The sequence below is a fragment of the Athene cunicularia genome (genome assembly GCF_003259725.1).
Source record: "Athene cunicularia isolate RWA chromosome 1 unlocalized genomic scaffold, athCun1 chr1_part1, whole genome shotgun sequence".
NCBI lineage: Eukaryota > Metazoa > Chordata > Aves > Strigiformes > Strigidae > Athene > Athene cunicularia.
In genome coordinates this window covers 94,059,288-94,077,528 of record NW_020799091.1, presented here as the reverse complement: position 1 = coordinate 94,077,528, position 18,241 = coordinate 94,059,288, and the positions used below count along the sequence as shown (strand labels likewise).

Sequence of the window (18,241 nt, the reverse complement as noted above, 5' to 3'; positions counted from 1 at the left end):
GATTATTTCTGAGGCAGAACAGAGGCTGCTAGCCAGGCATAAAAAGTAATTTTTTTTTCAGGTCAAAGTTAAATCTGAAGCAATTTGAGGAGTCTTTGAATTGTGCAAGAAAACACAGCCTCGCCCACATCCAGGGTTTGGCAGAAGTATTACAGGCTTGGAAGTGTCCCTTATTTTGTTTCTGTCACCCCATGCTTTACAGAGGAGTGATTAAGTTTCAAACGCCATAAAACACTGATGAAATCTGCCTCCCTTGCCAGTTTGAATGAAGCCCCCAAACACCAGCACGCTTGAAGCACATGCTATAAACCATGTTTGGAATGAGAGTCAGTGGAGGAACAGCATTTACCTGGTCAAGGATGTGAGAGTTTGGGATTTCATTTTTCAGCTTCCAGGCAACACGAATGTTAGACTCCGGGGCATCAAAGCGGGTGCATGGGGTCCTCACAATTTCAACACCCAGTGCCTTCAGAATATCGACCTTTGGGAGGGAAGAGAGTAGATGTAACGTAACTGATCCCACGTAGCAATGGTAATCCAAACCTAGGGGCTCATGGCAGCACCAGATGCCAGAGGAGCTTTGCATGCAGGAGACATTTAGCATTTGAAGATGCAATGTCCGATTCTCAGTTACACTATCTCTGACATCCTCCTGGCACCCAGGGCCTCCTGTCTGAAGCTGGCACAGAGATTAAAGCCTGGCCTCGTGCCCTGTCCTACTCGGAGGGCAGGCTGGGGACACAGCAGCAGTAGGTAACACTATGCTGCTCCTTGGTGCCTGGGGGAAGGGGCAGAGGGAACCAGGGTAGGGAGCAGCATCTCCTATGTGCTGTGATCTGAGCCCTTGCATGCAAGGAGGAAGTCTTAAAGCTGTTTTTTCCCCAAGTCCCTTCTCTCCTCTCACGAATCATGGGGAAGGAGCAATTACAAATCAGCCCTAGGGTATTAATCCACTGGGAGATGTGGCTGTTGGGGGCAGAAGGGGCCAAAAGAGAAGGATGTGTGAGTCTTGGAGCACCTGGAGACGAAGCCCATGGCAGCTGGAGGTGTCATCTGATCCAGACTAAGTTTAAGTGAGATTTAGGTTAAAATGAGGGTGGTGCTTTGGAGAAGGGCTCAACTTTGAGCCAAGTCAGAGTCCAGATCTGGCTTCACTGTCATGAGTTCAGCTGAGCAGTTTGTGAGACTTTTGGATCCCCAAGGCAGAGTTTCTGCCACCTCTGGGATAGCAGTTTTACCTGATCATCAGCTCTCATGTAAGTGACTTGACTTCCATCATCTCAAGAAAGCAGCTCAGAAAATCATAAGCATCTCCAGGTTAAAGAAAACAGTAAAGACACAGAGACCAAGTGACACGTCAGACGTCAGAGGGGAAGTTAGCACAGGACCAGCCTCTCCTCTGCTCCATCCAGCCCTTGCCCTCACAGACAGCAGATATTGCTCCATTTCTTTGCAGCCACGCACCATGTTTGTCTAACACATGACCTGAGCTGCACTGCTGACTCTAGATAATCAGCCAGGCCATCACAGTGTTCTTTTTATTCGTCAAGAGGAAATCTTCTGAATAACTACAAAGCTATGTCAGTGTGTGCAGCAAGGTTCATCACCCTTTAAAGGAGAGGGCACTCTGTCTCTAGAAAGGGAGAGGCAGAGAGAGACAGGCAAGGAGATGTTCCCCGGCTGTGTGGTATTACTGTACAGAGCTCTGACCTTCTCCATGCTCATTTTCTCCGGCAAGACAATGATGCAGCGGTAACCTTTCACTGCAGCTACCAGTGCCAGCCCGATTCCTAGGTGATGGGGAGGAAAGGGAATTGGTTGACAACAGCATTTGACAAGGCCGACCGACGTGCTTTGCTTCCTACATTCCTCTCTCCCACCAGTGAATATAACCTAGAAATGTTCACTGATGAGCTATAGGTGAGGGCATCCTCCACGAGCCTCTTGGGATGTTCCAGGAGTGCCAGGGAGCACAGGGGGATGTGCTAACAGGAAAGCTGAGCTGCAGTATTCCTCTTGCTCCCAGGAGTCTGTTAGCATGGCACAGAGAGAATGACAAGGCTGGGAACCCCTTTCCTCACCTCACCAAGGGCCAAGCCTCTTCCTTTGTTTTCTGAAGCACAGGGGAGAGGTAATTTTGCTTCAGGAGTGCCTTCCCCTCCACCTCAAATGCTCTCAGTTGGACACACACACACACACACACACACACACACAAAGCTGCACATGTCACCCTGAGGAGAGCAGGTGAAGGGGACTGCTGCTCCAACGTCACTGGGGGTGATGGATGGAGCCAGCTGCTCCCAGCTAGAGGAGGAAGGTGAGGTTGGAGCAGCATGTCCTGGCAAGAGGCTGGAGGGAGCACAGTGACACCCCAACTGCCCCAGATGGGCAGGGAGCCAGTGCAGCCAGCTGGGGAACAGCCCTGGGGGCACACAGGTCCCCTCATCCCCTTGTCTGGGGGGTGCTGGGGCGAGGAGGACTGGCTTTGAGGTACCTGCAGCAACGGGACAGTAAGGAGCAAAATTCCTAGAGATGAGCCCCGTTCTGCATGGCTCATGAGAGAAAGGTGGGGAGTACAGTGAGGGACATGGCCTCAATTCTATCCAGAGCCCTTGACAGCCTGTTTTGCAGGAAAGCACGCTATGCACATGCATGTGGTGGGAACACTGGTTCAGGGACCAGCAAAGGGACATGTAAACTTGCATTGATGGTCCTGTGCAGGCTGCAAAAGAGGAGAGAGGCTCCTCTGGTCTCCTCCTTCATCTCATACCCCACCATAATCTAATGCCTGAGCAGGATGACAGTGGTAAGGAAAATAAACCAGATGATTTCTCTTCCAGCCCATCAGTGAAACTCTTTCTGGGAACCTCTGAAATTCAAGAGCTTCCCCGCCTGAAAACACCTGGGGTTGCCCCAGCTCCTGAGGCTGTTTGCCTTGCCACAAGATAACCTGCCAGACATGCCTGTCAAGGCATGGGACCCTCGTGGGACCCTCGCAGGCCCTTGGGAATTTCAGCATCAGGGCATCTCAGTACCCTAGGATGCCCACGGCCACTGAGAGGGGAGCTGAGGGGAGGACAGAGCCAGAGCTTCAGGGCCCCAAGCTGACCTTGTAACTGCATGTGCAAGAGCTCCTCAAATCCCTGTTCCTCCTGCAGCCCCTTGGAAACACCACCCTGCCCAGGCACCCCTGGGTCAGAGGGAGCATCCCTGCCCTTCCCACCTGTGTTTCCTGAAGTGGGTTCAATCAGTGTGTCTCCTGGTTTTATAATCCCAGCTCTCTCTGCGTCTTCCACCATCCTCAGGCTGATGCGGTCCTTCACACTGCCTCCTGCATTGAAGTACTCACATTTTGCCACTAGAAATGAAAAGGGAGGATCCATCAGGGACAGGCTTCAGCCGGGAGCACCAGTTCCGTGATCCCCCAGCCCTCAATGTAGTCATTTGAGGACACCCATTCCTCCCCTGCGGGATGGTCCTTTGCTCAGGGGAGCACAACCACCATCTGCTTACAGGGTGCCACAGCTTGTCATGGGATTACCCACAAGTGTACCTGCCCATAGTTCATCTTTCCCCATGTTTCATCTACCTGCAGCACCCTGAAGGCAGTGAGAAGGTCTGGTAAGTCCAGAATGGGTCTAAAATCAACTGGACATAGAGTGATTTCTAGGTGGAAGACCCCACACCAGTATGATACACCTTGCTGCCCTGCCTCGAGGACATTTCTCTGAGCAAGGCACTGTCAGGGTTAACATCAAGGTCTCATGGTCTTTCCTGAGGCATGGAAGCTTGTTATTATTAGGTATCTAAAAACGTGCCCTTCTGTAGGGATGATTTGTAGTCCTGAATGGGGTGCCATAAAGAAAAACAATAGAAAAGGTACTTTCAGGTGTCATCCAAAATTATGCTTTCTTAGCCAAGCTACCAAACCCCAAGTAATGGAGACTTCCCAAGGTTCACTCAAACTCTGTTCCTAATCAGGCTTTCCACACTGCTAACGCTCAGGGCAGGACTCTTTGCACCAGGGTTTTGATGAGCATCTACATCTGAACTGATGGTACTGAGGTCTGATTTACAGACAACAGGAAGAAGTGTGTGCTTTTGGGGTATCATTCACTTTATCCTAGCAGAGACAGCTACTTCAGGCTGACAAATCAACCCAACACTTGAGCAGCCACAACAGCGGGGTAAAAAAAATCTTATGCTCATCATTGCATTTTAGAATGCCAAACTGCCAAAACTTCAGCTACTCGAGAGATTCCTGGAGGCACAGAGATTACAAGGTAATTGCGTCCCACCATATCTGCTTCCTTGACACATCACTGCTGCAAGCATTCTTATATTTTCTTGGTAAAAGGTTCTGTGCTGACCTGAAGCTCAGAGGGTAGTACCATGCAGCCACTCTGCCTGTCCTGCTCTCCTTTCCCTCCTGTGCCAGGGGAGGGAGACACCATCCCAGCAAACAGGGTCTGCCCGGCCTCCCCGCTGCTGTTTGCGCTCCCGTTAGGCTCCTTCCCCAGCCAGACATCCTCCAAGGCACAGACTGCTTCAGAGGGGGACCCCACACCGCAGACCTATCCTCCCACCTCTGCCACCTCCGTCCACTTTCCCCTACCATTCCCTGAGGCCTCATTCTGGGAAGCGAGAAGCAGTGCAGCATAGAGGTTGCAGGGTTAGGGGCCTGAGGATCCCAGACCCTGAGAGGGGATCTGGTCAAAGAGCACTGCATGCTCCATGCGGCTGTGTGCCCACAGAGGCTGGCTGCCAGGTGGATTCCCTGTTGCCACACAGGACCACAGGGTCCCGCTGTGCCCTTCTACTGAGCATGAGTGCTCGCCAAATCTCCTTCCTACCCAGCTATGTGACACTCATGAACCTTACTGCCTGAATCTTACTGTCCTTCTGCCCAATTTGGCTGAAATTAATAGGGTTAAAAATTACAGGAAAGGAGACTGAAAAGTCCATATATACAGAGACAGCCTGATCGTATCATCCTTATTTCTGTAGGTGAGCAGGCTAAGAGTAACCCTTGTATGAGACGGCACCAGCGCTATGCTAACATCCCCTCAGGGGAGGGCTTGGGTCCTGCTGGAAAACCTGGCCCAGCAGCCAGTGCCTTGGCCTGGCTTTTAGCACCAGAGGCTGGCATGCATATGGTTGATAAACCCAGCTGTCTGCAGTCCCCACTGCTCTGCCTGGGGCTGCCTTTTAGGAAGGTCCCCAAGAGAGGCTGTCACTGCCCCTGTGACAGTGATGCAGCAGACAGGCAGCGCCTGGCCCGGCTCCAGCTGACCCAATGGAGGTGCCACAGCAGAGCAGGTGACCCCTGCATGGGAGCAATGTCTGGTGGCCAGGGGCTGTGCTGGTGTGTGTCCCCAGCAGCCCAAGCTGCTCCCTCTGCCCAGGCAGGCTGCAGGAGTCCTGCCATGCCCATCGCCCCATCCCAGCCACCACGTTTTGGGAAGGCTTGGCCAGTCTCTCTTGGGCACGCCACATGCTACCCCAGGTGCTGCATGATGTTATCTGCCCATCCTCAAATTCAGACCAGCTCTGCTCTGGGCTTATGCTGCAGTTATTTAGGAGAGACGCCTCCACTACCAATAGGTCCCTGCTCATTGCAGCTTGAAATCATCCTGTTTGGTCTGACAAATGACTGTAGTATAACCTAATAAGCATGAGTACCCAACACGTGCCACATCTGGCCCTCCCCATCTGTCCTTGCTCTCCACAGAGACTCTTCCGAAGCCCCCCTCCAACACCGCCCCTCACCCTCACCTCGTGGCACGGAAAAACCGGGTGGAAAGGGGACACTCACGGAGCTCACACTTGAGCCCATAGGACTTCCCAATCTTGTTGACTCGGACCATTGGGGTGCAGCCAATTTTCTTCAGGATGTTGGGCAAGATCTTTGTTTCTTCTGGCCTGAAATAATGCAGAGAGGTGAAAAAAAAAGTCAAATCAAAGCAACTGTCATGCAACATGAACCAAGATAAAATCTGAGTGAGGTTTCAGCAACTTTATCAAGGCCACTGAGAGACACCCCAACTCCAAGGAGAAAAGTTTCCCATCAACAATTAATGTCAACAGGAGCTAGTTATGGTTTTCCATCACTCTTACAGAGAATTATTAATTCTTTTGCATAAAAAATAAGATAATTAATTTTCAGGGCTTTTCTGAACTGTCTTGTTCTGCAAGGCCCTGAGCCAGGACTATAACTCAATGAAGTGAGAAGAGCTGACAAGCCTCAGGATTTTATGTAGTGGGTGAGAAAGCAGGAGGACCATGCACAACACAAGACTCCCCCTTTTTTCTCTGTCCTACCCAACACCACTTCTGCTTTTCACATTTTCAGCTATCTCTGTTACTTGCCTGGCCAGGACTCACAGACTTGCAAGAGTGGCTCCAAGCCATCAGAAAGGCCCAAGCCACAGAGGACTCTGGAGGGGTTTTTGGCAATTAATTGAAAAAAGCTCTTGGATCAGTGCAATCCAGCCTCCCAGTTTTGCTAGTCTCTGTCAGACTCCAACAGAAGCCAAGAACCATGTCGCAGCAATTGCAATCAGAATGAAAAAGACCTGTTTGCACAACACAGAGCTGAATTCATCGTGCTATGCAGCCAGGGAACTCGTGTCCTTACACTTTTTAAAAGATGGAGGGAAAAGACTGATGAGGGCTGTGTTTATTGGGGCCACAAATGTACTGCCCCTGGTTGATAGCCAGCACACCGCTCTCTTGAGTGGGGTGACAAAGCCCCACCCCCAAACTGCTCAGCTCTCCTTTGAACAGCTCTCGCCTACTATCATCCTTTGAACCTTGAACCCAAGTTATCCTTGTCTGCTATCACAGCCGGGCAGATGGCTGTCTGCTGACAGAAAGTCCATATGGTGCAGGGTTGACATGCTGATTTACTGAAAGACACACACACCTCCTTCCAGGTTTTGCAAGCATGATATAAACACTTTTTGCTTTGCAAGAGTACAGGGGTAGTGGTTTAGTGCAGGTCTTTACTACCAGAAGGAGCCAGCCTCCTTACATCTCAAGCCCAGAAATAATGGAGTATGAATCCGAAATGATGCTGTTACTACCTCTCCCTCCATGGAAAGTGTAACTGCGCACATCTCAACCTCTATTGAGTGCTGGTAAATGTGAGGCAATAACTCAATAAATGAGGTTCCCCCACAGCTGCAGCCATTTTCCATCTGCTCTAAAAGCCACCAGAATGCTCAGGGATTTCAGTGAAGTTGAGCCATGGCACGAGGAGACTCCAGCTCCTTCAGGCAGCTTTTAAGTAGAGCTTGGCTTTCAAGAGAGTGACCTGCATATTACATTACAAATCTAGATTGCTGGAAGTCGTCAAGAGAAGAAAGCAAGCCCATTTATTTACCTTCAGCTAGTAATTGTTGTAAACAAGATGCTACTGTGCCCTTTGAACCCCAGCAAGAGGCGATGTGGCACAGTGAGGTGCTGTGCAGCTCCAAGGTCTGCAGTGATGGAGCCTGGTGAGGGGAGGGGAATGGGGAAGGCAACCTGTGCTGCCTTGCATGCCTGGGTAAGCCTTGATGGGAGGGCGAAGGTGGCAAAGAGGAACTGGACTGCTCTTTTGCACTGCAACTAGCTACCACCCCCTAAAAAGAATAGCTTTTCTCTCACTCTGGGATAAGTTTTCTGCAGTTCCTATCAAATTCCTTTCCCAATCCCTGCCATCTTTTACTACAAAAATAATAGTAACATGGTCGGCTTCCTTCCCCAGCTGCATGAGCTCTGTGCATGTGCCTTGAAGGCAGCAAATCTTTGGGGACACAAGGATCTCTGGCAAATGCCTTCTAAAGGATGTGGTGGGGACACTCTGGTTCTGCAGCTGCTAGTATCAGTTCAGAATTGCAGTGGACAAGGATGGTTTTTCTCAAAGATTCCTGCTTTTGGTCATGGCGTGTTATTCCATAAGGTGTCCAGGAGAAAAACAGTCCTGGCAAATGAAGCGATTCTTACTGAGGGTTTAGAAGGTCAGAATTGGCTTAAGGGATATCAGAACTAGTTTACCCCTGTATCTTTGGAAAAATTTAAATAATTAATATTCTTAATTAAAATAACATCTTTTCTTCTCCCTTCACTCCCATCCTCTGCTTCTACCACCAAAACTCAATCAGTTTTCACATGGGAATCAGTCCAGAGATTTTGGCTACACTGGCTGCCACCTGTGCTTTACCCAGAGCAGAGAAACCGAACACCCCCCTCCGCACACTGCTGCAAAGTAAAAGAAACAGCGTGACATGTCCTAGCGTATTTTCCTCACTGCTGTACTGGAGTTATGTTTCAGTTCCTGCCGCAGCGACACCACATGGGCCCCCTCAGCCAGACCCCATCCCCAGGGAGGTGCCCGATGCCTGGGGCTGTGGCTGCCCTGGTGACCTCCCTGGCTGCCCAGCTCCTGACTTGGGGGGTGGGATGGGCCCTGGCACAAGCCCTGCCTTGCTGCCCCATGTCACCCTGATGCTAAATTACTAAAAACCAAGGCTGTTATCCTGCTCGGCATGGTAACTGAGGGGGGGAAAAAAAAAAAAAAAAGTTTCACTAGAAAGAGATGATCCTATCTTGAGACACAGGGAATTTACTGGGTGAGTGCCTGGATGCATGTTTGCTGGGTCAGCTCTGAGGCTGTGCAGCCCACTCCTACCTCCTTCATGGGCCAGACCCAGAAGCAACAGCCTGGTGGCTGTGCTCCGGCCGTGTCCTGCCTGGCATGCTGTACAAAGCTCCCACAGGCAGGCAGGCATCCACGCGGAGCAGTGCCGCACCTCCCATGGGCTCCAGTTCCTCACGTGCTGGAGCTGAATTTATGTTTTACGTCTTTAGCACAGCAGGGATGTGACCGCAGTTCCCTTGACATTTATAGGACAGCCTTATCTTTAATAGCTCGTCTGGATCTGGTTTGCCGGGCCATTAAAGCACGTCTTGTCTAGTCTAGTCTGGGCACTTTGGCAGGCTTATCTTACCCTGGGAGGAAACCCACTGCACATGAATGTATGGCTGCTACTGCCTGTGCTGTACAACAGATGGGTGCAACAGCTTTGGGCTGTATGCATGCCTTACACTGTAGCCAGAAGAGCCATTGCTGCACCTCCTTGAGTGCCTAGCAGCTGGGAGTGCCTTCGCTTCTGTACACCAGACATCCTGGAGTCCACTTTGCGGAAGCGTACAAGTCCCTGGTTGAAATCTACCTCTAAAATATGTTCATCTTAATTCTTCTAAAATGAGATATCCCAAACTAGCAGACACTTTCAAATGTGTGCTGGGAAACACATAACTGAGTCTTGAGCCAGCCACAGCCAGCCACAGCCAGCCACATAAAGGGAGTGAGAAAGTGCTTCCTGGAGAGGAGAAAGTAGGTGGGTTTTGCCTCCTGGAAAACAAACCACCGTTAATGTAACATACTGTCAAATTACTGACTTGACCATCCTGGTGTAACAGTAGTACTTCAGAAAAAGACAGCAAGTTGTCCGCACTCTGAAATAACCAGCATGAAAGAATTACTTACAAGGGCATACAGGAATGTGGAGACTTGGTGGCAGGCGTTGCAGCTGTCCATGTGCACTTACTGGGCAAGTTGGGAAGAATCCACGTGCTGTTGTCGGCTTTGCTTTCCTGACTTCCCACACAACTGCCATTCACAAGCAGACACGTGTTGGTCAGCTCCTGTGTTGTAGAAATAGAGACCCACAGTCACCCAGGAGGACAAGCAGGCAGGCAAGCACCTGGGCAATAATTGCTGAAGGCAAGGAACGACTTCCCTGTTTGGGTGTGAAAGCAGGGCGACCAGCCTGCATGGGGCATCCCTACAGTGGCATATCAGAAACCCAGTTCTACAGATGCATCAAACTGCTCTTTTTGGAGTAGTGTACTGAACAACATACATGGTAAACCATCACCTGACCACCATCTCCAGTAAGTCTTCCCCTGCTCTAATGTACATCGAAGCATTCCTTCCACTAGAAAATTTGGTGCTCTGCATTTAATTATTTGGTCAAGAGCAGTATTTTTCACCCTAGCAGTGAAGAAACTGTAGATAAGTCTACCCAGCAATAATTTGAGAATACTTGTATGGTGGTAGTGGGCCTCAAAGGGCCAGAGAACACTTCTACTTGGGTATCTGAGTATTAAAAGGAAAAGAGAGAATCGATAGAAACAGAACAAGAGGGAAGGGCAGCAAAGGTGCTCAGGGGTACAGAGTGAGTTCTACAGTAAAACAGCTTATTAGAGGAGGATTCGTCAGACTGGAAATGAGACAGGTGACTAGTGGTGAAAGCAGGCTTTAAATCCTGGGGGATCTGGAGAAGGTGACCGAGAAACACTTTTTTGCTTCTCAGCATTGAATAATAAGGCAAAATGAAATTATCAGGAACAACCATAGGAGTGCAGCAGGTAGAAGTGGAACCAGAAAAGAGTAAAGCAAGTTTGCAAAGGTTGAGTTCATTAATGGCTCTTAAACACACTGGCCTTGATGGTACCTGTGCTCTGTGTGCTGTGCTGGTTTCTCTATCGCTGGTGCATTTACAGAGAAAAGGAGGGGTTTGGTTTTATAGTTTATTCTCTGCATCTGCTACTGACCAATAGCAGAAACAAGGGTTACGTGGAGCTTTGGTGTGACCCCCTCTGGTGTAACCCGCTCTGCAATTCATCAGCCAACCTTTTGTGCTAAGGAAACCAGCCACATGGAGAAAAGACACATGATTTTGGTAACTGAAAGTTTCTTTTCTGGCTTGTTCACAGAATGAATGTGTCTTGATTCAGCCTTTGCTGAGTAAAGGGACCTCGCAGCTCAGTAGGATCATGGTTGGAGACTTGTGTCTTACTTCAGTTGATGCTGAAAGTTGGTATTAACCTGCTTGTTGCAGCATAGCCTGTCCTATCTTCCTACACTACCGTGGTGGTGCATTTTACTATTAGAACAAGTGTAATGCTCTCGTTAACTTCACTGTAGTAGAAATTCTCAAGGGCATGATATTGGACCCTCTTTCTACATTTAACTTTGGATTAAGACCAAAGACATAATTTTGAAATTTGATAGAACCAAACCAGTGACACAAAGAAGAAATACCTCTACGTTTCTAAACACAGAGGACTGCCTGCAGAAGGACCAGCCCTGCTGCCACGTGGAGGGGAGAGGATGTGGGAATGAACTCTAGCTACTGCAGGAGGATGCTGGCGCCAACGTGCACTGCACAGAGAGAGGAGGTGAACAGGTCTGCAGAGCATCATCTTCATTCCAGGCCATAAGGCCATGGCTCTGTCCCCCAGACACCCGGGCTGCCTGCAGCACCTGTGAAGACCAGCTGAGTCACAGCAGCCAGGCACGCAGCCAGCACGCTGTTATGGCTGGGTCTTAATTATCTAATTAATTTGTGGCTCGACATGTGAGTCCAAGGGAGACCTTAATTACCATTTCTGCCATTCTCCTTCTGCTCGCTTGCTTGTTTCACCCACTTGACAGGAGATTCTTTGAAGCAGCACAGCACGACTATCTGAGGTCTGTGCCGTGTTTTCCTGGTGGTTTCCCCACCAGCCAAGAGGATGGAGCTGCGGTTCACTCCCCGAGTGTCAGACTGTCCCTGAAACACAGAAATACACCACACTGTTATACTAGCAGCAGAGGAGGGCTGAAATGGCCTGTGGCATGTGGCCAAGCTTTCTTCTCAGCCAGAGGTCCTAGGACATCTTTGAAGATGGAGATCAACAACTTCATGTCACTGCCTAGTCCTGTGACTGCAGCTTGAAGCAGGATAGAAGGCAGGGGACACGGGGACACCTCCATGCCAGGCACTGAGTTGCCTTTTCTCCTCTGGGAACACTGACTCCAGCCTTACAAAACAGTGAGAGACTATGAGGGCAGTCATACCAAAACAGCTTGGACCCTGCAGCTGACAAAATGTCTCCTGGCAAACTTTGCCTCCCAGTGCTCTTCCCCACCACTGCTAAACCCGTTGCTTTTTAGGAGGGATTAATGGGAAAGAAAAAAGTTCATTTCCTTGCAAGCCAGGATTTGTGTTGGCCTTGAGTATATCTCTCCAAGCAAATCCTTGTTTACCTAATGAATTAACTGGGAAGGAGCAAAAGTCGCTTGTGGGTAAAGAAGAGATAAGCCACAGTGTATCTGAGGCAGTTAGCATGCTTTCACAACTGAGGTCACTGGTTACCAACCAAAATGTTGGCAGACTAGATTTTACAAGCATTTTTTTTCTCTCTTTTTTTTTTTTTTTTTTTTCCTGGTAATGCCCATCTCAACTATTCTGCAGTGGAGTGGAAAGAGAGGAGAGGCAGGAGGTTGAAATTATTAGGGCTACTTCTGCTGGTCTTTTCCACCTTTGCTGGCACGTGGGTGCCAGGCCTGGGGGAGGCCAGCACTGGCGGCAGGGCCTCGCACAAGCTCCCTCTCCCCTCCAGCCCCAGCTGCGTGGACACACTACGTGTGACCCATATTTCTCCATGGGGCAGCTCGGTGGAGCTGCAGGAGTGACATCGAGCTGCAGGGATTGCCAGAGAGGGCCCTGTGCCACTGGCCACCCTCCAGGTGGAGGTTTGCACCCCCACTTCAGGGCAGTGGCCCCAGAGCCACTACATGTTTCACCTGAGCACAAGGGAAGGCAACACCATGGGTCCAGCTGCAGGGATGGACACCTGCCAAGCCCTGAGTGAAGGTGGGTGACCTCTGCGGGGGCTCAGGAGCACCCTGATGCCCCCTTAGGCACCCACCTGGGAATGGCAGCATCCAAGCACCTCCCTTGCCACTGCCAAGAAGTGGCACAGGCCCCAGCATTGCCCCTGCCAGGAGCAGCCAACCTGGCCCTAAAGCCAAGGGTTGGAGGCAGCATGGCATGCTGAGGCAGCTGGTGCAGGAGGACTTCATGGAAGGAAAAGTATTACTGGCTTTACACCTTCTAAAATAAGGTTGCATTCTGCTCATTGTGTTCAGGTCCCTTAACATCTGACATAAAAAAATGGCAAGAATGGAGTTTTCATTTGTTTGCTCACCCAAAGTGTATGCAAATGTATTTTCTAGATGCCCAGAGAACAAAGAAACAAGACCTGGCCCTTGACTAGGTCAACATCTACATTCTTCTCTACTGGAGGATTTCTCAACTATCTCTTCAAGCATTGGTTAATTCCTGATGTGGTGCTGCAGGACTACACAGATGTCCTTCCAGTTATGAGTCATTCTAAAACCTCTGCATGGCTGTGCCCAGGGTCTGGATTCATATTTAGATTAAGATATGTCTAAAACCACTGTGGTTCTGAAGGTAACCTTAAAAAAATGCCTGAAATGTGGGAACCCCAGTACTATCTATGTGAGACAACAAGTGACCTGAAATGGTATCAAAGGATGGGAAGAATCTGACTTTCCCGTATCTTTGAGAAGCCTTGACACGACACCAGCAAGCTTCTGCCCTGCTGATGGTCTCAGCACTTGCACTCCATGAACACACAGGTTGGGTGGGAAGTGTGAGCAGAATGGGGCATGGGGCCACCGGGGATGGTCTGACTGCGGCCAAGGATGGCTGAGAGGAACAATGTCCAGTGCAAACACGTTCCCACGCTGCCTCCAGTGCAGTTTCAAGTCACCTTATATCACAAAGCAAAGATACGTTCTCTCTTCATTACCAAAACTCTTAACCTATGTCCCAGTACTCCCCCTAACCACTGACTGAAGCTTCAGCTATCATCTGATCAACCATCAAATACATCTGACCTATTGTAGGTGTCCTGCAACGGCCCTGTTACTGCCTTCTAAATTAAGAAGCTTGAGATGGCACAAGACCGGACAAAGGATAAATGGAAATATCCACTGGAGCTGGGAAGCAAGCCAAGAGACTGGGCGTGCTAACACGTAGTTCTGCAGCTGCTGCCACTTACTGAAAATATATGACAAAGAGCATAGGCTAATGTTTATAGAGTACTTTGCAGATAGGAGATTGCAATTATTAGGTTATCAGAATGCACTGATAACTTCAAAAAGAAGAAAATCAAGACACTCATTAAGTAGACTGAAGGAAAATAAGATTAACTCAGCCGGGCAGAGTTACATATGAACTTGTCCCAGACAAAGTAAAATGCCATTTTCTTGCTTTATTTTAAATAAATGGTATTACTGTCACTGAGCAAGACAAATGCAACATCAGTTTAACAGAATCACGGAGTCACTCAGGCTGAAAGGGACCTTGGGAGGTCCCCAGTCCAGCCTCCTGCTCCAAGCTGGCTCAGCACTAAGTTCAGCTCAGGTTGCTCAGGGCTTTGTCCTCTTGGGTCTTGAAAAACTCCAAGGATGGAGACTGCACAAGCTCTCCAGACAACCTGCTCCACCACCTGACTGACCTTGTAGCATAAAGCCAGAACCTCCCCAGTTTTCAGATTTATTCAGATCTTGCTGAAAGTGCAGACGCTCCCCAGATCAGAGTCAACCTTTGAACATGATGAGAAGCAGGGGCTACCAGATTCCTCCTCTTTTCAAGCCTCTCCACGGCAACAAAATTACCTGGTTAGTAGGCATGACTCCCCTCCAGTCTGCCATTAAAAAAAAAAGCAGTGTGTTCAGTAATAGATAAGCCATACTTACCACATTCAGTGTATCAGCCGAATGCCTCCGCTGTGCTCCAGCACTGAGCTTATATGTGCCCAGTGGCCAGGGACGCCAATGAGCAGCGGTAAGCGCTCTGCGGGGGGACGCTGATTGGGTCCTGCCCCACACCTAATTATGCCCAGCACCTGATTGCTCTCAGAGAGTAAACGATTGGGGTATAAAAAAAAGATAAGCAATTTATTGTGCATTTTAATTCATACTTATCTTCAGAAGTGCTCTCAACCCACCCCTCAGCAATTTTGTGGTGGTTTTAGAATTTTGTTTCTGATCTGATTTTGTGTCTCGTACTTAACGTGCTGCTTAAACCTGGCTTGTCTGTGTCAGCATGTGCCTCGCTGTATCAGGCATAAGCAACGACAGAAATTACATATTATGTTAGGTGCTGTCTGATATGGACTCCCCGTGTCCTCTGGGAACCCAGGGTTAGTCTCCACACCACCTCCAGCCCTAAACCTCTCTCTTGTGCTAGCTCCCACTCCTCATGCCACTGCACTCAAATCAGCCAAAAGCAGCAAACAGCTTCTGCTCTGCAGCAATTCCCAAATGCTGGCTGGGCAATTAGGAAATTAACTGGGTGAAGATTTACTGGAAGAGGAAAAGCCCATGGGAATTTCAGTCCCTCCTTCCCCCACTTCTTCCCACAGCTGGGCCCCAGACTGGGGCCATGTTCCCCCAAAACACAGTCACAAAGGAAATTTCACCACTATTCAGCTCATCAGGTGAGAATAAGGCTTATTGGACTGCTTATTTTGGAATTAAACCTTTCAAAGACACAACTATTGTAGGTATTAGCACAGGAATGACATTACCTTTGGTCTTTTTGCAATAAATGAACTCTCTGGAAAACATTGCCAGAGGTAATCCATTGTAGGAAAATCTTGGGGGCTATCTGATGTGACACAGAGCATGCAGGTCTCTCATAAAGAGGTTGCAGTTACAGAATAACCCAGCCACCCCTTCCTGGCTACCTCCTGAAGCAGCTCGAAGAGAAGACACAGTAAAAAATAAGATTCAGTGACCAAACTGCAAGAAATTGAGATCTTTTCAGTCTAAATTAAACAGACATATGGATGCACATTTGGAAGGACAGAAGATAATTTTGAAATAAAATACTTGGTTTAACAAAATTTTTTTTTAATGAAATATTTTCTTCACAAAAGATCGAAATGACAAGTTTGGGGACTTTGAAAAATTTCCCCATGCCCTTTTCTTTGGGTGAGATAAAAGCTTACTAAACTTTATCCAAATGCTCGGGTAATTTGCCCACCACCGCCAGAGCTGCTATGCAGTCTGACTGTTTGGCATCACCAGTCTTACGGGCAGTCATGCAGCCAGTTTTGCCCCTGGCAGGTGAGGACAGCAGGTGTTTTGAGATGGGTTTTCCTACTTTGTCTGTGCCTGGTTTAAGGGCAGAGGAGGAGCTGGTCTGTGGGGTCTGACTGGGGTTTTCACTGGCACCCTTGTCATGCTTCCAGTCCACACCAGACACCTGGCGCTTCATAGCCTGTTGCACCTAATGAAAATGTGGCCTGTGCGTACTTAATCTTACCTTGCTGTTCTGCAGTGTCTGTGTTTAAGGATTACTAACCTGAAAAAACACAAGAGCACATCGCACAGCTGTTTATTCCACAGCAGGCTTGCACTGCCCTGTCCTCTATCTGAAGAGTTACCTTGTGGCTTTTACCCTGCGGGATCCCGCTGACTAAATGGCAGTGTCCTCGGACTGGGAAGCAACGACTGGAGAGAACTGGCCAGCTGGTCATAAAAAGAGGGAGGCACAGGGAGCGACCGAGGCAAGAGCACCAGGACGGCTCCTGGCTCTCACACGATGGTGTAACAGTAGAGTTCATGCCCATGCACAGGGAGAGGGCCTCTGAGTTTAAAGCATCATCATCAAGACTCTTTGCAGAGGCAGTTTCACAGTGCCCATCCCAGCAGGGTCGGAAGGGATGCAGCATTCATGTTTTACTTCTGGGTGCTTGGAAGGAGACATCTTTCATGACCACAGAGCCGTCCCTCTGGTGAATTTTTCTCCTAGAGGAGACAATCTGGTTTTAAAATGTTCCTCATTCTACTGTACCAAGTGGGAGGAAAGCCACGTTTTATCCTCCAATGTAGTTTAATAAACAAAATGGCTTTGTCAAAGCAGTCGAAAGCTTCCATGCTAGGGCTTGATAGGATGTCAGGAGAAGAAGAGTTAGCAATGTTCTAAGGAGGCCCAGCAGATAATTCAGGGCAGAACAGGCTTTTCTTAGCTCTTGGCTTATCTTTGGCCATCAGAGAAAGCTGTTTTATGGTGAGGATATGGGGTCAAAACCACTACTGGCCAAGCTGAATGGGACTGTGAGTTGGAATACTGACCAGAATACCCACTACCTGAATTACATGGGTAAACTGGGAAAAAAAAAAGGAGGATCTTACCTGCTGTTAAACATTTTTCACCTGTTCAACACATGGTGTAAAAGCTTTATTTTAGTACAAAACTATTCCAGCTGAAATGTGACATATGCCATCTGTCCAAAATATAGATTTTATGAAGCCCTCCTCCCTGTAATTTAAGTCTTACCAAAACCAGATGAATAATTTAATTGCCAGTGGCTAGACCCCATCGACACTTCTGAGCAGCACCATGTTTTGTGACTAGTCTCACCTCAGCAGAGGTGAGATCTGAATGACAGAGCAAGGCACTCAGTGTAAGGTATACTAGCCCAAGTCTGTCACAATCCAAGGCAGAAATGGATTAGAAAAGTGACATTTTTGTTACTGAGGTGGAGAAGCCATTCACATCCACCTGTTTCAGGAGAAGTCAGCATTTGCTTGTACAACCCATAGATGTTTTCAGCACATCTGATGTGCTGCCTTTAAGGCATCTACTGTTGGTGGCTGTAGGGAGAGCGGTGCTCCGAGAGACAGGTGGGGGAAGAGGAGACCTGCTAGACTTTTTTAGGAGGACACCGGAAGGAACCCAAGGCATGAGCAGCTCCAAACACAGTGGGTTTCCCACCCTTCGCAGGTCAGTCCCGCTGTGCTTGCCCCATGGGGCTGATCAGCACGTTCCCATAGCCTGATGGGTCCAAAAGGCAGCAGTCTCACTGTGATGAATTAGCACATTGCCTTCACTCCAGCTTCCCCACGGACATGGAGTATCTGTTGCATGCCTCACCATGCAGGGAAGACAGGGACGGGCGGTGCATGCAGGCCACTTGCCCTGTTTATTTGGGTATACAAATCCAGCTGGCTACCACTAGAAGAGGCAGTGACTTTTCAAAGCCCAAGAGTTAGCAGGTGTGAAAGAGGAAGGTGCATTTGTTTGAAGAAGCTATGGTGTATTTTTAGCTACTGAAAGAGTAGCGTAACCTGCAGTGTAAACAGCAGTTGGCTTTTCCCCTAAATAAGGGCAGATTTTTTTTCTTAAGATTAAGGCAGGGGTGCACAGGTGATGGCAGGTGACTTGGCTGTTCTTCTTACTGCCATGCCATGGGTCAGGTCCTGCAAGCTCTCCCCTCACTCACTGTCCTCCAGCACTACAGCCGCTGGGTCACTCTTGGCATTTGGCACCAAAGTGGTTGGACAGAGCCATGACACATGGCTCTCCTCCACTGTTCCCCCCGA

The 18,241-nt window shown here is 49.0% G+C and overlaps 1 protein-coding gene across 1 annotated transcript in view; it reads right to left on the bottom strand.

Moving 5' to 3' along the window:
* The window catches only part of LOC113478884 (cystathionine beta-synthase-like), a 28,875-nt gene extending 12,745 nt beyond the window's left edge, over positions 1-16,130 (bottom strand). The window contains exons 1-9 of the mRNA XM_026846418.1: positions 16,017-16,130; positions 11,438-11,574; positions 11,188-11,215; positions 11,096-11,143; positions 9,536-9,690; positions 5,816-5,922; positions 3,224-3,358; positions 1,711-1,790; positions 350-481 (exon numbers count right to left, since the gene is read on the bottom strand). Of these exons, the coding sequence (XP_026702219.1) occupies positions 350-481; positions 1,711-1,790; positions 3,224-3,358; positions 5,816-5,922; positions 9,536-9,690; positions 11,096-11,143; positions 11,188-11,215; positions 11,438-11,574; positions 16,017-16,130 (936 nt within the window). The remainder of the gene's footprint in view (positions 1-349; positions 482-1,710; positions 1,791-3,223; positions 3,359-5,815; positions 5,923-9,535; positions 9,691-11,095; positions 11,144-11,187; positions 11,216-11,437; positions 11,575-16,016) is intronic.
* Between the last annotated feature and the right edge of the window lie 2,111 nt (positions 16,131-18,241).